Genomic DNA, 20,579 nt, shown 5'->3' with positions numbered 1-20,579 from the left:
TCCTTTTATTTTTATTTTGAAATAGTCATTTCTTTCAGATTTATCAGTTAGGAGAACATGCTTCTTTGCTTTAACAATGTTGCGTACTGCAAAGAGCGACATCTTTTGAACAGTAGGAAGTGTCTTGTTTTGTTGAACCTGTGTAGAGCACCTGAAATTCCAAAACAATTATGCATGAATCCAAAGGTCAGCACACATTTCCCATTCTGTAGAAATTAATGGAAAGAAAGCACATTCCACCATCTAATATTCAATGGGTTTGTTATTCTTACTGCTTGAGGTATTGCTTAAATAACTCATTTAGTGTTTGTTTATTAATAATGCTGTAAGTATTCTCCACTCAAGTGCCCTTATTAAATATGATTGGTTAGCAGTCAAATGTGAAGATTTGAAGCTGTTTAAGATTGCACCCATTTGAGGAGTTTGGTAAATTGATTCCGTTTGGTGTTAAGCTGCCAGCTGGCTGCTCTTCACTGTAGCATGTTAGTTACAAACTAAGCTTTGTGATGAATATATTTTTGGATCATGAAAGATTGAACCTTTTTTTTATGTTGCGAATACAGATAGAGGCATATCAAGTTTGGAAATCACTGTTATATTTTGTTCATATCATACTGTTAACATGTATTTTTATAAACCCTGCTCTTTACATGTGAATCAAAAAGGGCATTTGTGTTTTGGAGCATAACTGGAACTCTAAAATTAATTAATATATTATACCACCTTTACCATTTCTGCTCTCTGTTTTTGTTCAAGTTCGAAGTTGAACTGCATAACAGACATGAAGTGTGATTTTGTGAATGAAATTTGAAGAATCTTCTACTCCTAAAGAAAGGTTAATGTAGCGTATCCTCTTAAAAATGGTACATTATATGTCAAGGCAACACTCTTGAGCAGAGAAGATAAACATATGATTTTATTTTTCTTTTGTATCCTCTGCAGCTTCGCAAAGGAGATAATATAGCTGAAGGCAATATCTCATTGTTTGACTGCATTCTTTAAGTTTGCTACAGAGTTTCTTTTAGGAGCTGACTTAAGTTAGGATAGATTTAATTAATTGCATGTTTGAAGAATGGTTGTGAGTCATTACGTTCTCAGACAGCATTCAAAGACCTTGCCTGAGCTAAAGAAGCCATGCCAATCATTAATAATTTAATTGCTTGGAATGGAGCTGCTCTTCCACATAAAGGTGAAAAAGAGGTTCCAGAAGGGTCTAAAATTACTTGCAGGATTTGACTTCATGATAAAGCAAGATCTGCAGTGTTGAAGAGTTGCATGGCCAGAATTTGGTCAAGTGAAATTGGAAACCCGCAAGGATCTAATGATGGAATAGCTTTCATTTTAAACTTTTGGAATTCAACCACGAAAATGAGAGGACCGAGCTGGGTGACAAAGGGGTAAAAATTACTGAAGAAACTAGTTTGAAGAATGGGTAGAAGCTTGCTGAAGGTACACATGATGTCAGGAAAACTTCAAATTAGGAAAAATTAAACCATTTCAATTCTTCACTTAAAGGATATCGGAAAGAAGTTGATAATCTTACAATGTGAGCAAAGTTTGGAGAAAATGCCTTTTTGAATATTTACTTGAAACTATATGAAGCTCTTGACCTTACTTCAAAAGTTGCTGAGTTGCAATCTGAGAATTGTCAGACGAAACATGAGTTTGAGGAGTTTATAGCTGAAGTTGCTCATGTTAAAACCTAGTAGGCCACTGTTTGGAGGTTTGAAGAGCATAATGGCCAATTGGAACAACAAATGAAAGATAATGTGAAAGAAATTGTTGATATCAAGCAACGAACTTTATGTGAATAGAACTAGAAAACTCTTCAGGTGTTGAGAGAAAGAAGATGCTACTAGAAGAGTAGTTGTGAGTAATCAAGGAAAGTGTTTTGTAAATGTAGACATTACATGAACTCCCAAGTACCCCAAGGATCACCTGCGATCAAAAACACTATCACAAGATAAAAGCAATTGATTTGCAATGAAAACTGAGAATTCATTAGATGCAAAATGATAAATATTGATATTATTATGATATACAATGAGAAACCCTTGTTATAAAGAAAAGGTTGAAACCTTAGGATTAAATAGATCATGACATGTGTCTTAATCCTATGACTTGAGACAAAAAACACATGATCCAAGTAAACTTAAGTATAGTAGTGTGAATTGGAACTAATAAGAACTAATTAGGTGATTTATCTTTTTACAATCACATCCCATCTTAAGTGCAACTTAGGGAGTATGATGAAATGCAAAGATGCAGTAATGATAAATGATGAATATGTCTTGACTACAAGGCTTAATGAGGTAAACCATGTACAAACAAATAAATCTCTCATAACCAGGGAAAACCTCATGGGAAAAAATTCTTCGAAAGAGAAAAAATAATATAATCATTTACATGTGATGGAATAGAGGACTCAACATGACCCCCCAAGTACTCACAAATGCACAATGTATATCACCCCCATAAAAGAGAAAAGATGAGACTATGAATTTTCCCACAAAGAAGTAGCTCATGTGCTAACGATGAGAGCCTAAAGACCGATAATGATCCACTACTTGCAAACAACTTATCTCCCCTAGAGAAGAAACAGATCCACTAGTGATTGTAGAAGCCATTCCCATAATCTAGATGATTAGGGAATTCAAATCCAAATGTATGCCTGAGAATGCAACTCTAGTGTCCTCATGTTGGATAAAGAGGTCTCCTCCAAACCAGAAATTGAATGCCCAATCAAATAAATGAAACTAGGAGAGAAATATTTAAATTTCCTGTTAAAATATTGAATATGTGATGACATCATTGGTATGAAACAGGCAACGCAAATTCTATAATGTTTCCTCAAGATGTGCAATGTGAGATTTCACAAACAAATATAATGTGTTTGATGAAGAGGACTCCCAATGAGATGGATTTGGAAGATTGAAATGTTCTTACTAAATTGAAGTAGCAATAGATGATGGTGGAGTAGCTATTGCAATGCATTTCATCTTATTACATTGTATCCACCAAGATGGCTAAGTGTGGACTCCAGATGTATTTGCAAATGCTAGGTTAGAGTAATTTAACAAACTGATGCCATTTGCAATGAAAAGCTATTGCAATTGGTGAAAGTTCATAAAGAATTTTAAATATTCAAGTTTCCTCACTATTCTGATTACAACCAGCAAAAGTAAATGCAAAATAGAAGAGCTGAAATGAAGCCTACCCTGAAAATAAATCTTTTGTAGGAGTCAAGATGTTCAAGTTATCTACCATAACTCAAATATGTGACAAATTGAACAAAAAGTACTTGTAGTTGAATATGGAATCACATGAGTGGCTGAGAAGAGCTGCTTAATTCCTTTCCAATGCCACAAGAATCATGAAAATCAAAAGCTTCGACAAGAGGTTATGATTAATGCTATCAGATTTCCACAGCTGTAACATGCTAAAAATTTAAAAGAAACATTTATTCAAAAATGTAACTAACTGAAGCGAATGTAACCGTTGCAAAAATAGCCATTAGCTTAATCATTACAAGTAACATAAAAGTAAGAGAATTTTTTTTTTTTTGATAACAAGGTTAATGATAACTGGAAGTAATTACATTGAAATAAAATCGAACATATATGTAAGATTAAGAAATAAACAATATTGCATTAAATGAAAGAGAGAGGGGGTTTAGAGAGTACTTTTCAACTGATGCTAACATTCTGAACTTCATAACTTTGTCATGATACTGGTGACAAGGGAAAGTATCATTAGGGCGCTTTTCCGCCCAACCACGGACTATCTAGTCCCTCGTGCCATATCCAACTGGATTGGCCCGACCCTTTGCCGGGAGGTAATGGAAAAAGAGAACTCAATGCCATCTAAGACTTGGTGTTAGGACCTACACGCATTAGTCGGTCATACACTAAGGGTAACTCCCTTTTAGTATGACGCTTCTGACTAGAGGTGTATCTGGTACTAAAGATCAGACGAATCCATGCATTACGCAGCACCACCTTGGCCAAGGTTTTACATTGCAAGCATGAATTAATGCGCTGTCAATGATCTTACCCTTCTCGGCAATAAGTCTAGGTTCAAGGGAGTTCAACTGAACTTTTAAGGGGACTAAGACCCAACTTGTGTTTAGTGTTCATTTGTAAAAGTTTTAGTACTCTAAAATGTTATCATTAATATCTTTCTCATTTAAGACTGCAATGATTTATGATGTTTCAACTGAATCCCTGGCTTGGGAAAATAGGGGGCATAAGAGCCGCCAGTTGTACATCCAACTCTTAAGTATGGATTATATCACCATGCCTGACATGTATTTGCTGTCCTGGCATCTTGAGAGTAACCTCTGAATAGTGATGCTAACTGCATCAAAGTACAATGGTGCTCTTCTACCCACTGCCTTCCTAGGCTAGGGTAAAGGTTAATTTCTTAAACTAGAGGGTAATCGCAATCAGATAATTTTATCTTAGAGCTGTCTTGGCTTTTCAGTATAAGAAAGTTCTGAATAACTTGAATAAGAGGTCAAATTCTTCATTAAGTTGTCTTGGGTATGAACACCCTTCAATTGAATGGTATAAGTCTGCACCACTATACTGAAATATGTTTACCAGTACTTGTTAAAGTATGCATACATGAACACACGAGTACAAATACCTTCACATACACAACAAGTATTACCAGTTATAAACCACACTAGTACATACTTGCCGGTATATGTCCAAGTACATGTACAAGTGTGCACTTGTACCCACACCTTCACATGTATGCTAAGTATTTTCGGGTGCCTAAGATTTAGAGATTAATATACTTTAATCAAACTTAACAACCACACTTATTCAAGGGTTTCTAAAATAAATTTACTCAAATTCCAAGATGACTGCTGTTACAGTCAAAGATTCACAACAGTGAGTATATTTCTACTTCCGGGAATAGATATAAAAGCTGATTCAGAAGTTGTATTATGAATTCCAGATAATTGGAGATTATCCACAAATTTTATGAAGGAAATGGGGATTCAGCTGTTCAAGAAGGAGTTCACAGCAGAATTTAGGACATAAATTCCTTTTTATTTTGCAAATATTCTAAACCCTTTTTCCCAAAATCAGTAGTACAGGTTCTGAACTCTTTTTCTCACTTTCTAAATCAGATTTTTAAGAGATAGAATGATATTTCTCAGTTGTACAGGAATTTATACATACATATTTGTATATATATATATATAATATATACAAATCTGTACATATACATACCTGCTGCATCTTTTCATGGAAGAGAAAAAGAAAAATACAGTCAAACTTAATAAACCCTTCTTCTACAATTAAGAGTAGACTGGAAGAATTAAAATTAGCCTCCTATTTGAGTTTGCATATAACCAACGATGAACAGCAACAGCAAGAACCATTATACATTTCCTACTCTTTCTTACCCAACAGCAAGAAAATCACATAATAACTTTAATATGGTTTTCCAATATACATTTTCTTTAACAACTCATAATATTCGAACCAAAGAAGCAGCGAATGGAGAATAACCCTACATGCAAGGTGGAATCATGAATACATGACCTGGAATGATGAAAAAAAAAACGTCTGCAGGTCAATTTCAGCACTCCTCCTTTTGCCAAACCTCTATTCCAGGAAAAACGTAGAGCTGTAATGGTGAATTACCAACAGAAAATGAAGTAATAGGAGGCCGGAAGACAGAGAAAAATGCCGAGTAAAACCCTTCTATCTCCGTCAAAGTAGAATGAAGAAGAACAATAATGCCTCGTTTTCCCTTCCACATTGGTTGAAGTATCCTGAAAAACATTTTCCTCAAGGATTCGCCCTAATACCAGGCGGATTTGCTAAACCACCAAGAGTCACGCCAAAATCGTGCTCCATTATCACGCATTCAGCATTGTTTTTTTGGCTTCCTGAAGAAGCTTCCTCTTCATCATGCCGTGAAAATATCTTCTCCATCGATATAGTAAGGAAGTTTTTTATTTTAAACTTTAAGTTTAATTTCCCTCAATTGTCTGATAAAGCATATTTCAAAGTGTAAATATCCTCGACTCCCTTATGCTTCAATTTTATATATATAAGTCATGCGATAATAGTTGGTAGATATGCATTCTTTCTTTTATTTATTTTTTTAAAAAGATAAATGTCCTTTATTGGTCAATATAATATTATTGCCAAGGAGTATTAGAATTCACTAGATTATGCCAAGAAAGAGGGTGAAATGTTTCATTAACTTGCTATGTGCCACTTGATGCATTTGTGGCTAGATATTAATTTATTTATCAAAATAGACCTTGACTATGCAAAAATGATTAAGGTGACATAAATATATACATTCATATATATTTATATATATATACGACTTATACATCTTATGTATACCTGACTGCGGAAGCACGTATACGGCTGTGTATACGTACTCTCATACCCAAGTATTCACATAAGAATATATATATATATATATATATATATATATATATACATAAGTTTACCTGACTCAGGTTAGGGTTTTTCAGACGGCGTTGAGTTCTTTCCTTCCCTTACCTCCCGACCTGATGATACTTTCCTTCCCTTCGTGGAGGATGACGGTCTCCTACACACACTTGGCCAATGAAATCAATTAGATCCTAATCTTGTCCAGTTCTGACAATTCATAATTCATTGAAAGAAGTAAAACATTATATCACATTTTTAATTGTAAATTCATCAATTAATCAATCAAGTCCATCAAATCATCATTGCAAGCATAATTGTCATCATTCACATATGCATAATCATCTGAACATATTCATCAATTAAAGCATGAAAACTAGGGCACATTAAACATCTTACAAGTATATCGTAAATGCACTAGGGTTAACATGTATCAGGGCGTAAATACTGCATATAAACAACTAGGGCACAAGTGGGATGTAACAACAACCCATGCGAATATCATTTGTTATTTTTGGATTTGATTGTAATTTTTTTTATCATTGCATGTTATATTTCTTTCTTTCAAATTAAAATTTAAAGATTCAAATCACACTCTATGATCCATCATCAAGATGAAAGAGAGTTCAAAGGAGATGTCAGATCATTAGTTGCAAACCTAGGACTCAATAAAAAGAGAGGTGAAAGGGTGGGATGAGAGAGGATGGAGTAAACATGAGGAATGAGGATAAAATGAAGAAACTAATAAAAAATAAAAAATACAATACAAACTATTAGGTAATAATAAAATAATACCTATATGTCCACTAGCTACTTTTGGAGCTAAAAGGTTTATAAGCTTAGAAGCAGAAAAAGGGTGATCAATGTTGAGACATGGACCAGCTAGGACTCGAACCTAGGACCTTCCATACGCTGCTGGAGTGCTCTACCACTGAGCTATTGGCCCCTCTTGGACCAGTCCATTGTTGGTTCGGGTGTGGCTTATTTCCAACACCAACACCCCCCCTTAAGCCACACCTCTCGTGTGCTTGGGGCTCCTAGCCTGGACTTGGCTCTGATACCATGTTGAGACATTGACCAGCTAGGACTCGAACCTAGGACCTTCCATACGCTGCTGGAGTGCTCTACCACTGAGCTACTGGCCCCTCTTGGACCAGTCCATCGTCGGTCTGGGTGTGGCTTATTTCCAACACCAACAATCAGATCTCAACCAGCATTAAATTCATCAGTAGCAAATTTGGAAAAAATACTTGCACCACTAGAAAGTGCACCGATGACTAGTTTTTGGAAATCCGATACCATATGACAGGTTATGCCAAAAAGGAAAATTCAGCTCCTTTAAGGAAAAAAGAACAAGGTGGTTGTTTCCTAGTGACACAGTGGCTATTGGTTGACTATAGTCTAGTGGAGGGTGGTGGCTCCCTAGTGGCAGAAAGTTATCCTAGTGCTTTCCAAATAAACTCGATTTTCAAAAAGTTTAAACAACTATCAAGAATTTTAAAGAATAGTCGAAAAAATTAAAAAAATCTATCGTCAACTGTGATGTCAACACTATTGTTGTAGCAATCGTACACAAGGTGTTTGTTCGATTTGATCGTTTTGATCGTTTTGTAATACAAATGATCATTGGATTGAAAAAGCCTAAGGTATCAACCGTGAAGCTGCCAAATTATTTAGCGTGAAAGCTAAGTGCAGGTGCAGTAATGGCATAACGCAATGATGATACAATGTACGGATTTTGTAAACAATAGATTTCTTAGGTGAAAATTTCAAGAGGCCCCCAAAAAATAACTTCATTTTTTTAGACTCTAATTTTGGTGTTTGGATAGGTGATCTTAGAGTTTTGATGTCTTTTGGATGTAATGTTGATGTCTGCTTTGCACTAGGATGCACCATTTGAAAGGCAAAGGTCAAGTCTCTCAAAAAATGATGCAAGACAGAACTTGCCTCTTCAACTTCAACTCAAACACAAAACAAATAACAGAGTTTCTTTGTTTTTAATTAGCACATCACTGGCAACCTTGAAAAATTGAAAAATTACATTCCAATCAAATGCTTGGATAACAAATATCCAATCTGTAAGTAGATTATTTATAAGCTTGCCACTCATTGGCCTCCCTCTTTGCAATTATCTCATTCTTATGCTCTTTGTTCTTACTCATTCTCATCTGCAATTACCTTTCACAAAATCTCAACTGTTCTGCAATGCCCAGTATGATGCCTTCACTCCCTTCTCTCTGTTTTTATCTATCCTCAAATTTCTCTGTTTGAGATCACAAACTCCTTCCTTACCTCTCGCATTAGTTCTGCACTGATTTCTCTCATACACCCATCCTCCCTCTCAAATCACAGCCTCACTATGTTTAATGTCTCTTTTTGGGTTGCTGCCCCTCATACCTCTGTCCGCGCAGCTTCTTCCATATTCAATGGGGCTGATGCCTACTTACTCTGCCCTTCACTTCACATTTCCCCGACTATCTTGCTTCTTAGATTGCAGTTTTATATCTGCTAGTGTCTCTTCGATTCATATTCCCTTTACGCACTTTCCTCCCTTATGTATGCTGCGTAGTTGCTACTTCCCACACCTATGCAGCCACCAATCTTTATAACCTGCGCAGTTCTTCTTCTTAATGGGCGGAATCCTCTCATTGTCTTGTTCCCTGTTTTTGCTAATTTCCCTTGCTCTTTATTAAACTGCCAGTGATTTCGCCATTTCATTTTCCTTCTTCAAACTGCCATTGATTCACCTTCTTTCTTCGATGTCCTTGTCCTTTCAATCTGCATAACAGCCCTAATATGTTGAATGTTTTTTTCTTAAATTCTTCTTCGCCAAGATGTGAATGTGGAGTGAAGCCGAGTAATGGTGCTCTCTGAAAATGGATTTGTTTCCGAAAAGTAGAGCAAACCAGAAAACCATCACCCACGCACTTCGCAGTAGCATTTGCATCGATATCCATAAAGTTCTAACTGATGCCAGTGTGTCATTTTATGAAATATATTAAAGAAGATTTTGCAGTCAAGATTCAAAGCTTTGATCAGATATTTGCAAACAAAAATTATGAAGCTCCTCCTTACTAAGCAACTGTGCTTGTAAACTATGTCTTCGTGCCAGGTTTATGCTTCGAAATTTTGCATTTTTGTCTACCAAGGTAGTCACAACTACAACATCTATGAATTGATGGATGTCGATGCTCTGTACCAAAGCTCCCATTTCCGCACAGGTTAGGAGGATGCATAGCATAAGCGTTGGTTGTAGTTCTGTATACGCTTTGCACAATAATGAATCTGCAATTGCTGAACAACCAATGTGAAGAAGAACCTGTTATGAGCCGAAGTCAATATGGAGAAATATCGAAGCCACAAAACTGAAGAAAGTAAACTGAAAGTGTTTTTGGGCGATGCACAATCACCAATAGACCCGGATGCTCCTGCACCAAAAAATGGACAGGGTTTTTGCAGTTCTAAAGCTCTGATACCACGTTAGAGTTGATGATTGAACTTGCACAACACCCCAAGGATCACCTGCAATCAAACTACCCTGTCACAGAAAAGAAAAGCAACTGATTTGCTATGAAACTTGAGAATCCATTAGATATAACATGATAATGATTTCTATTATTATAATATACAATGGAAAACCCTTCTTATAAAGACAAGGATAAAACCCAAGATAGAATTAAACTTGAGAATCCATTAGATGTAACACGATAATGATTGCTATTATTACAATATACAATGGAAAACCCTTCTTATAAAGACAAGGATAAACCCAAGATAGAATTAAATTAGTTCATGTAATGTGTCTTAATTCTGACTTGAGATAAAAAAAGCACATGACTTAAGTAAGCTTAAGTATGCTAGTTCAGGCTGAAGTTCAAATGAACCTGACCTCCAAAGTTTTTTTGGTCAAATCCTGGAACCAAACCGTGAAACCCAAACCTGAATCAGTACCAGGACTGGTAACTTAGTATTTTGAACTTAATTACTCTGAAGGCTATTTATATAATTCATAGAAGCAATAGTCTGCAAAAAATCGCAATTATACCCGATTAATCTTGAATCCTAGAGCCAGCCGATTTATTCCCCGAAAAAACCCCGATTCACAAAAAAATCGTTGCCCAATTCTTGACCCAATTTTCAATTATTTTTTGCATTTAAATCATGTAAAAAACCCCAATAAAGGGCAAAAAAAGTGAAAAAAATCATTGTAAAAACTTGCAAAACCCTAGAAAAACTTGTGAAATTGCTGAATTGTTTAGAAATAGGGTTGATCCGAGATGGAACCAGATTCAATGTGGAATCAATGTTGAAATTTTCAGGGGGTCCATCATTCCCCACTTCACTTGTTTAAACCCACGAGCTCAACGACCCAACAAAGGCAGAAAGCCTGCAAGCTCAATGGCCCAAGAGGGGTTTGAACCTTGGTAGCTGCCACACCAATGGAGTGTTTCTACGCAACACTAAATGTCTGAAGAAATATACAATATATATAGTTATAGATATATGATTTTTAATTTATAATTGATATAGTTAAGTTTTGCTCAAACAAAGACACACAATTCATTATGTGAGCAATATGTCCAAAGTGCTGCACGAAATAAATCTGAACGAGAACAAACAAGCTTACATAGTTGTAATAAAATAGCTTCCAGCACAATCATTAAAATTTATCTCTACCTAAAATAGTAGTTGCAAGCTAGGTATTGCCAAAACCAGTGGCTTGCTAATCGTTCACTTCAGCTAAACAAATGCCTTTTGTTGAATTCTACCCCGTATAAAAGACTTTACCAATTTCCATCAGGGAATATAAAGCATTGCAACTGTGGAATATGATTTGATAAGCTTTCTCAAATACTGAACTACCCCTAGAAAACTCGTTGCCTCAATCACAATGAAAGTCTTGGATCACTTCAAAATGGCTTCCACTTTTACTAAATTCCTAACAATAGCTGGACCTCTGTCTGATAAATTTTGATCTTAGCTACTTCAGAGACTTAGCTAATCTTTGATCTCAGACTTAGACAACAATTTGGTGACTCTTCTTTTAAAAAGTTAAATGAATATTTGCCTATGTAATCAGCAATATAAATATAAACAACAAAAATCTTTTTTCTACAATTCATGGGTTAAAGTCTATTTTATTTACTCCCTATATCTCTATGCTATGGAAATGACCTTAAGTTTTTAAAAAAAGTAGTTTATGTCTATTTTTCAACAATTTTTTACGATTTTTTTAAATCCAATTTTTAATCCCTTTTTTTAAAAAATCATTTACTTCTGGTTTGCTGATTTTTTTCCCAAACATTTTTTTTTGCTATGATATAAAGCATTGCAATTGGGGAGTATGATTTGATCAGCTTTCTAAAATATTGAATTAACCCTACAAAACTGCTTACTTCAATCTCAATGAAATTTTTGGATCACTTCAAAATGGCTTCCACTTTTACTATTTGTCTGTTAACTTTTGATCTCAGTTACTTCATAGACTTAGCTAATATTTGATCTCAGTTACTTCATAGACTTAGCTGATATTTGATCTCAGACTTAGACAACTATTTGGTGTATTTGGTGACTGCCCTCTTAAAAAAGTTAACTGAATATTTGCCTATGTAATTAGCAATATGAATATAAACAACAAAAAAATATTTTCTACAATTCATGGGTTAAACTCTTTTTTTGCGATTTTTTCAAAAAATCTTATACTTTGGTTTGCCGATTTTTTCCCCAAACGATTTTTTCTACTATAATATATATATCTGTACCTGATTCGAATTCGGCAACTTAGCTTAGAAGCTAGACTGAAAAAGCTTGATAAGGCTGAAGAAGAAAATAAATATATATCAAAGCTAGGGGAAGACATATTAAAGGATCAAAGAATGTCAAGGTCAGATGACTGGGATCCACTAGGGATTGGAATTTCTGAAATTCTAGAGAATAATGAAATGAATTTTTTATATTTTGCCCATTAGTAGAGACACATAAATTTGATGGTCATATACATGTCAAACTGACCTGCAACCCTTGTGTCAAGGCTCCATGCAAACTTTAATGATCATCATTCTAATTGTTGGCACAGCATGAAAGCACATATGCTGCATAGTGTAAATTGCTACCAAAGCACACATTGTTGCAGGAGCTTATGTGCTATGGAAGTACACATCGCTGTAGAGGATCACACCCAGGAACTCACCATTGAAAAGTAGCAAGGCTATAATGGAATTTGACAAGAAGTGAAAAAGTGTCATAAATTTGTATTCAGGGTGCTTGGACTCCACATCAATCTTTTATGTTGTACAATTGACTCGAGTTGTTTTTAGTCATTCTAGGGTATTTATTTTGTTGTTGGTATATAATGTTAGATGGGAAGTAGTTATTGGGTAGCTATTCCATAACACTACATAATGTTCTAAATAGAAGACCTTGATCTTTGAAGGGGATCCTTGGTTGGAATCAACAAAGAGAAGAGTTATAGAGCTTCCAATTTTGAAGGAATAGCTACTTAATTTTCATTCCATGAAAGTGGTTTATCTAGCTATTCTTGTAGATTCTTTGGTTTGTTTCTATTGCATTATATTATATGTTGGATATGAAACAGCTACTTCGATTCTGATTCCTGCATTATTCCTCTTTTTATTGTTTTTGCCCTTCAATTTTTTGTGTTATTAAATAATTCATCTAATAGCTGATCTTTGTATGTATATACATAATCTTGTATATATTGTCATTTGTAAATTTTCCACAGGTTTTAAATGAAGGAAAACCTCTCCTGATAATAGAGAGAGTCCCACATGCTACCGCTAATTTCTGGATACCAAATTTGTGAATAATGATTATGTTCATTGTTGCTATCAAATTTGTGAGTCTTGGAGTCGACTGTTATCAAATTTTTATTTATATCAAATTACCTAGCTTATGGAACCACTTCATTTTGGAGAATCAATTGCATGTAACAGAAAGAGGAAGATGCTCTGGTTGATTGCAACGTCTTCCTGGTTTAAGGGGAAACCATGCACCTTAATGAATCATTTATGCTTTTTTGGTGGATGTTTTTACTGGCAAATGATGATATTTGTGTTGATTTGGCAAGTTGATTATTTTTTAGTTCTTTGATTTGGTGTTATCATGGACTTGATGTTCTGTTTGAATGTGTGAAATGGGGTTGTAAATTACATTGAATTTCAAGAAAGAGTTTCTTACATAATTTTTCTGTCATAGGCAGATGAAAGTTTACTTTTATGGCAAATTGATTATTTAATACTCTAATGTTGTGTGGTCAAGGGCTTGTTTTGTCTGGATGTGTGCTACTAATCATATTGAATTTTCAGATAGAATTTCTTACACAATTTTCCTGTTCAGAAATATAGACTTTATCTTAGAAGGCTGAGCGGGGTGGCACAACAGCAAAGTGGAATAAATTCTTCCTTTGGAGGAAATACAGAGATCAATTTTGGTTCCATGGGTTCTGGAAGGTTTGACCTACAAACACTAGGAGCATCAAGCCAAATATCGCCTCAAAATTTGATGGCATTACAAGCAGGACTTTTGGGAAAACTAAATGCAAAGAATGGTATGGGAATTCCTGGAGAGGCATTCTGCTTACCAGCTTCACTTCAAGGCATAGATTCTAATTCTTTGAACAGCCTAAGATTTGGCCAACCATTAATGAACAGTCAGGGTAATTTACTACAGGGTTTTTCTACTGGTTTCCAATTGAAGCAAAATAATCGGTTACACCCTCACATTCCTTCATTTGGGAATGTAGACTTACCAGAGAATGATACATCTTCAGGTCACTCATTGTTACCACGGCAGCTTGCAACAGGTACTGTGAATCCTGGAGATCTGGGTCAGGTGTGCGTGGCAGATAACAATGTAGGTCTGAATCTATACAACAATGCAATGATGATAAAATTATTACAGCAAGAACAGCTGCAGCAGCAAGAACTACGTCAACAGGTTCAGATACCTGCAGCAATGCCACATCAATCTGATGGTCAATTGCAAGGCAGACAAATTTTAAATTTTCCATCAGCTAATCTCTTAGGTCAACGGGCAGTTTCAAACCCTTTATGTGCAGTAGGAAGTCCTGATAGCATTCATGGGAATAGCCTAACTGGCCCTAACATAGAGCAATTAAATCCAACATCACTACCAGAACATGGATATCCAGCATGTACATCTAATGCATATTTTGGAATTGATCAGATGCCGGTTATTGATTACAAGAATCATAGCTTTCACGCATTGCCAGGGAACAGTATGAATCGTCTGACGAGCAATCTTGCAACGTCTGCTCCATTGTCAGTTCAGGCTGAAGTTGAAATGAGTTTACCAGGGATGAAAAACCCTTCGGGAACACCAGAATTGTTCAACACCCAAACCTTAAGAAGTTCTAGTTTAAATTTTTGTGCATCCAATGGCCTTGCTTCCACCATAAACCAAAGCAACATTCATGGTTGGCAGGTTCCAAATTTTGCTGGGAATCAAGATTTGGGTCAAATAGTGACCCCAACACAGAGTGCACGTTACAGTGAATCTTCCTCTGTATCCCAGGGCTTGAATCTTCCTGGGATACATTGTCATATGCAAGCCACAAATGTTGGATTTGCAAGGAGAGGATTGAATGTTTCCAACATACTCCCGTCAGATGCTGGGCATACAAGGGCTGCCAATGATGCAGCCTGTCAAAGTGAACAGTCAACGGCTGACAGTGGGCCAAGATTTAAGGACAGTGCATCTGATTTGACAGTAAGTTCAAAAAACTAGATTGCGTGTTCAAGTCTTAGAAGTGTACATGGTCTCCCTTTAAATTTCTGTTCGGTTGAAACAATTGATGTTCTTCTGTTGTTACTTTGTATGAACCTGAGAACATGTATTATTTTGCTAACTATGTCCTGCTACCTCCGCTTAATTAGACTGTTTGCAAATTTCTGGTGTGGCCCATAGGATTTCTTCTTGTTTCTCCTGTGGAAAAACACCTTGCTTATTTAGTTATTTTATTTTCTGGACAACAAAAACATTGTATAGTGAGGCTCTCCAGAAAATAATCAACTAGACATGTCCATCCCTGGAAATTTGGAAAAGCTAACCTTACTGAATTTGCAAATGAAATTATTTGGGAAATCACAAGCTGTGCTGTTTGTGTTTTTGGTTTGTTTCCTTTGCAATTATATATCTAATGAGAATGGGCATTAAATATTGTGTTTGCAGAAACATGAGAGGACCAAATCTGAAGAAGACGAGTTCAGTGTGGATGGTTATCAGTTAAAGGGTGTTCATGTGAAATAGATTATTCTTTGATTAGTTTTCAGTAGAAAACTTAACTTGAAGTGGCAAAAGCGACACAGTTGAGTATACAGATGTTACAAGATGTCAATAGAAATAATCTCTTTGCTCCTGTATGTCAGGGCCCTTTAATTGTTCTTTGACCACACATAGGTTTATCAATTTACTGTAGAGTTTCCTATGTTAACTGTACATCAGTTTCACATCTTCTTTGATTTTGGATCTTGTTCGGAAAACCCCTCTTCAGAAAAGTTCATGTGGAAAAGCCAGCTTAGAATTTAAGCTTCATAGTTTAGCTGTGCGGAGTTTATGTTACTCTTTACAGAAAAATTTGTTCTCCAGACTGAAGAAATAAATATTTTCAGTGTTTTAGGGACAAGAATGGACCTGTAGTTCAAGTACCAGGCTACTTTGAATCTAATGTCTGCAAGCCATAGTTACAATTTGATTATTTGATGTTTTTCCAATGTGACATGCTCCAAGAAATGGACAGGGAGCATTAGGGAGTTCTCCTTGTACATACGTTCAGCAAATATGGAAATTTTCACAGCAAAAAAGCTGAATTCTTTTCCATGAGTACCATTTAATTTTCACAGCAAAGGGTTCAATTCTTTTCCACCAGTATTATTATTATTCTTTTTGCACTATTCAATGCCAAATCATGCTTTGGACCTGCTACAGAGATGTTTCTAGGGTTGTTGACCATTGACTAGTTTCTTTCTGGGTTTGTTCACACAGATTTTATGTATTAGTCTATTTACTTACTGATATTTAAAGCAAAACTTAAGATTAAAAATAATTTCTGATGTCAATAAGGAGGACTGTGTCTTACACATGGGCTCATTTAATAGTTTATAACTGATAGCTTAAACTATTTTACAAATGAGTTACAACAAAATCATATCAAATGAGCTCATTCAATATGATTTGTATCGTAAACTATTAATAGCTCATTTAATATAGTTGGTTGAGTTTCAATATGATAGCTCAATGCTGTACCAGTTGTAAGGTTTCTTCATGATGGAGAAAAACTTATACAATTTATTACAATGACAAAATATGTTGCAAGGTAAAATTAGGTTTTGATGTAGATGATTGTTGAATTACTGTATGTAACAAGTTGACAACTTATTTTGCATGATTGTGACTCTACAATTCATTTTACACTGTTAAGATGCATAGAGTTGAATCTGCACAACGTAATTGAACTAAATCCAATGGAAATAAAATCAAGACTTCGAGTGTATGTGGTTTTGTTTGCTGTGTGAGACTTAAGTTTTCCTTGCACTATGCATGAGAACAATTTGACCAACAATGCAAGATACACAGTCAATCTCTACTTATTATAATATAGATTGACTCTGTTGGTTCTATTTCCACACTATTAAGATGCATAGAGTCAATGGGTTCAATTCTTTTCCACAAGTATTACATTGTTGGTCAGATTGTTCTCATGCATAGACTAAGCAACTCTCTCACAGCAAACACAATCACATACATTCTAGAAGTCTGTTGGTTCTATTTCCAATGGATTTAGATGACTTGCATTGTGTAAATCTGACTCTACGCATAATAAGTAAAGATTGATTCTGTTGGTTCTATTTCCACACTATTAAGATTTACAAAATGTAAGTCAGATTTACACAATGTAATTGATCTAAATCCATTGGAAATAGAATAAAAAAACTTCTATAATGTATGTGATTGTGTTTTCCGTGTGAGAGTTGCTTGGGCAATGCATGAGAACAATCTGACCAACAATGCAAGACGTGCAGATACAATCTGCATTTATTATAATTCAAATTGTTTGGGAATTTTTTATGGCCTGCTAGTTCTTTTGAACAGAAATTATTGATTTTTTCTTAATGATAATTGGAAATACTAGCGGGGTCTTCAACATTCATAATAATGATAGGTTGAACATGGCTTTGAAGCAAGATGTCTATATGCTACTATATTAGTGTAAACTAGACATTCCGTGAAAGGATAGTCATAATACGTCAGTAAACTAGTGATTGTTTTCATAATTCAATTCATCATGATGAAGGGATGTCTTGATATTTACAATTTACACAATCGTTTTGCTTTGGTAATCTTGTTTCCCCTGTTTTGAAGTTTTTATGGGTGATGCAGAACTGCACAAAATAGGCTTTAATTAGGAGAGTTAGGATGTCGTTGTATGTCCATGTTTTCTAAAAGAGATTTTGAAATTAATGGTGTGGATTACATATGGCTCATTTTAATGTCATTGCATCCCGAGTCAATCAAAATATGAGATCTGCTTAGATCACTCTATCTTCGTTGAAAAGCAATGGCTCCCTTTGCATTAAGCTGCATAAAAAGATGTGAAAGCATTTTTATAATTTAACCTTGAGTGCATCTTTTATTTGAAAAGGCAGCTTTGATGGTTTGATAAATAGGTATATATAGAACCTTGGTGTGTCTTTCTTTGGCATTAATTTCTTAATGCACTTATGCTAGGGTATGTTGTAATTAGGATGGATTTCTAGTAACTAAAATGCATTGCAACACATGTTGTAAATAGGTAAAAGCAAGCAGGCAACAAATTGCCATTGAATATTAGATACAAATAGAGATAAGTAGGAATCTTCAACTTAAAAGCATTTTTCCAACTTTCTTAGTGATAACGTATGGGCTTTATATAGTTCTTCTACTTTATATAGTAGGGGCTTGGATTCCCTATGGACAAGAAGGCCTTCTTAACTACCCCAGAAGAGCCCTATCCTGAGCATTGCCAGGGAGTTGATCTTATGTTGACACCATGTTGAGGAGGTTGGATCTTGTGGTAAGTTCATATGAGTCTTTCCTTTTGCAGATGAAGCTTAACATTTGTCACCACCATGAAAACATGTTGTGGCTAATGTTGATTGTGTTGCTGCAATTTTGTTTTTATATTTTGTGCTTACAACAACTGCTGCTGGAAGGCATTTTCCACATGGTAACAAAAAAACTTCTATTGAATTATTGATGGAAAGAATATCGTCAAGATATAGTGGATTGTAGTGAATGGGTGAAGAGTGCCATCCATTATCGCCATGAATTTTGCAGCATTATTGGTTGAAGGGAAATACATAAACAACCATTCAAACAGATCTTTCTTGATTTTGTAGGTTGTCTTCTATATGTACAAGAATATGATGGTACAAATGATTTAAGATCAATTTTGCTTAAGTGTTTTGTACCATCGCATCGATCTTGTTTAGAGCTTAAAATGGAGAGCTGGATCTAGTTTACATCCTTTTTCTACAAGTTAATGTTATATAGCTCCTTGATTTCTTACGTTTATTCAGGAAAAAATGTCAATTTAAAGAAAACATTAGGAAGAGATGATTTTGGAATCAAGTCACTAGCATGATTCATTATGACTGGTTTCAAAATTTGGAGGAGCAAACTTACCCTAGTGTAGAGGAAGAGCATCAAGACGGTTTATAACTATTTCACCACTATATCTTCTTCATCTCATTTTTTAATTTTTAATTTTTCATTATTGGTAATTTGTACTTGTTCCCATAAGGGAATATCTATTCCCTATTTGGCTCCAACTTGGCAATAAGTAAGACCAAGGCATTGGGTTGGGTCCGGTAATTAAATAATTAATAATAGTTAAACATGTTGAGACATGGACCAGCTAGGACTCGAACCTAGGACCTTCCATACGCTGTTGGAGTGCTCTACCACTGAGCTACTGGCCCCTCTTGGACCAGTCCATCGTTGGTCTAGGTGTGGCTTATTTCCAACACCAACACCCCCCCTTAAGCCACACCTCTCATGTGCTTGGGGCTCCTAGCCTGGACTTGGCTTTGATACCATGTTGAGACATGGACCAGCTAGGACTCGAACCTAGGACCTTCCATACACTGCTGGAGTGCTCTACCACTGAGCTACTGGCCCCTGTTGGACCAGTCCATCGTCGGTCCGAGTGTGGCTTATTTCCAACACCGACATGGTATCAAAGCTTCAGTCGGATAAAATTAAATGTTAAATTGGCCTTAAGGCCTTCAACATTTAATAATATATATCATTATGTTATTTATTATTATTATTGTGAAATTGATTAGATAATAATAATTTAATTAATAACATTAAAAGGGAAATGGGCTTTCTAAGCCAGCACCAAGGCATATGCAGCAATCAATAAGTCCAAGTACATACGTGTTAGTTATCATTAATGAGGGGCAGTGATTTCATTAGTTTAACAACAACAATTGTTTAGTGAAGAGATGCCTCCTTTCAGAAACAAGAAACCCTTGGTAAGAATCATAACCCTATGTGTCCCTTGAGCAATATAATAGGAAAGTCTCACACTCGATCATCTGAAAAGAACTATGTACGTGGAAGATATAAATTATCTGTGTGAATATATATATATATATATATATATTGTAATCTGCATCTATATTAGATTGAAAGCGAAAATTGTATTCTGACAATCACTTAGCAGTGAACCTAAATCAGACTGAAATTAAGTTCATTATGTTCAATATTTAAAATATAAAATTACCTAATCATATAAATCTGATCCAAACTTAACATGGTATCAGAGCCAAGTTTCTTTCTATAAAGCCTAACCGCCTGAAGGAAGATCCGATTAAGATCGGATTGATATCTCCTTGAAAGTTTGTATTTTAAAATGACGAATGGAATCAAATTCGAAGACAGACTTGAAGGTGCCTCAAACTATGATTCATGGAAACTACGAATGATGTTGGTACTAAGGAAGAATGAGTTAAAAACAATAATAGAGAATCCTTCTAAACCTGATGGAAAAGACGAACAGAGTCAGTGGGAAAAGAACAATATTAAAGCAATGGAGTTATTAGTAGATGGAGTAAAGAGTCATCTACT

At 35.3% G+C, this 20,579-nt stretch overlaps 1 protein-coding gene across 1 annotated transcript in view; it reads left to right on the top strand.

Annotated features, from left to right (window-relative positions):
• LOC131040645 (two-component response regulator ARR2) overlaps positions 1 to 16,284 on the top strand; it is a 70,701-nt gene extending 54,417 nt beyond the window's left edge. Inside the window, exons 5-6 of the mRNA XM_057973600.2 lie at positions 13,785 to 15,176; positions 15,639 to 16,284. Coding sequence (XP_057829583.1) covers positions 13,785 to 15,176; positions 15,639 to 15,716 — 1,470 coding nt within the window. The 3' untranslated portion in view covers positions 15,717 to 16,284. The remainder of the gene's footprint in view (positions 1 to 13,784; positions 15,177 to 15,638) is intronic.
• The last annotated feature ends 4,295 nt before the right edge of the window (positions 16,285 to 20,579 follow it).

Source organism: Cryptomeria japonica, chromosome 1 (genome assembly GCF_030272615.1).
Source record: "Cryptomeria japonica chromosome 1, Sugi_1.0, whole genome shotgun sequence".
NCBI classification, from domain to species: domain Eukaryota; kingdom Viridiplantae; phylum Streptophyta; class Pinopsida; order Cupressales; family Cupressaceae; genus Cryptomeria; species Cryptomeria japonica.
Note: the sequence above shows the minus strand (reverse complement) of the source record. Positions and strands in the feature narration are given on the sequence as shown.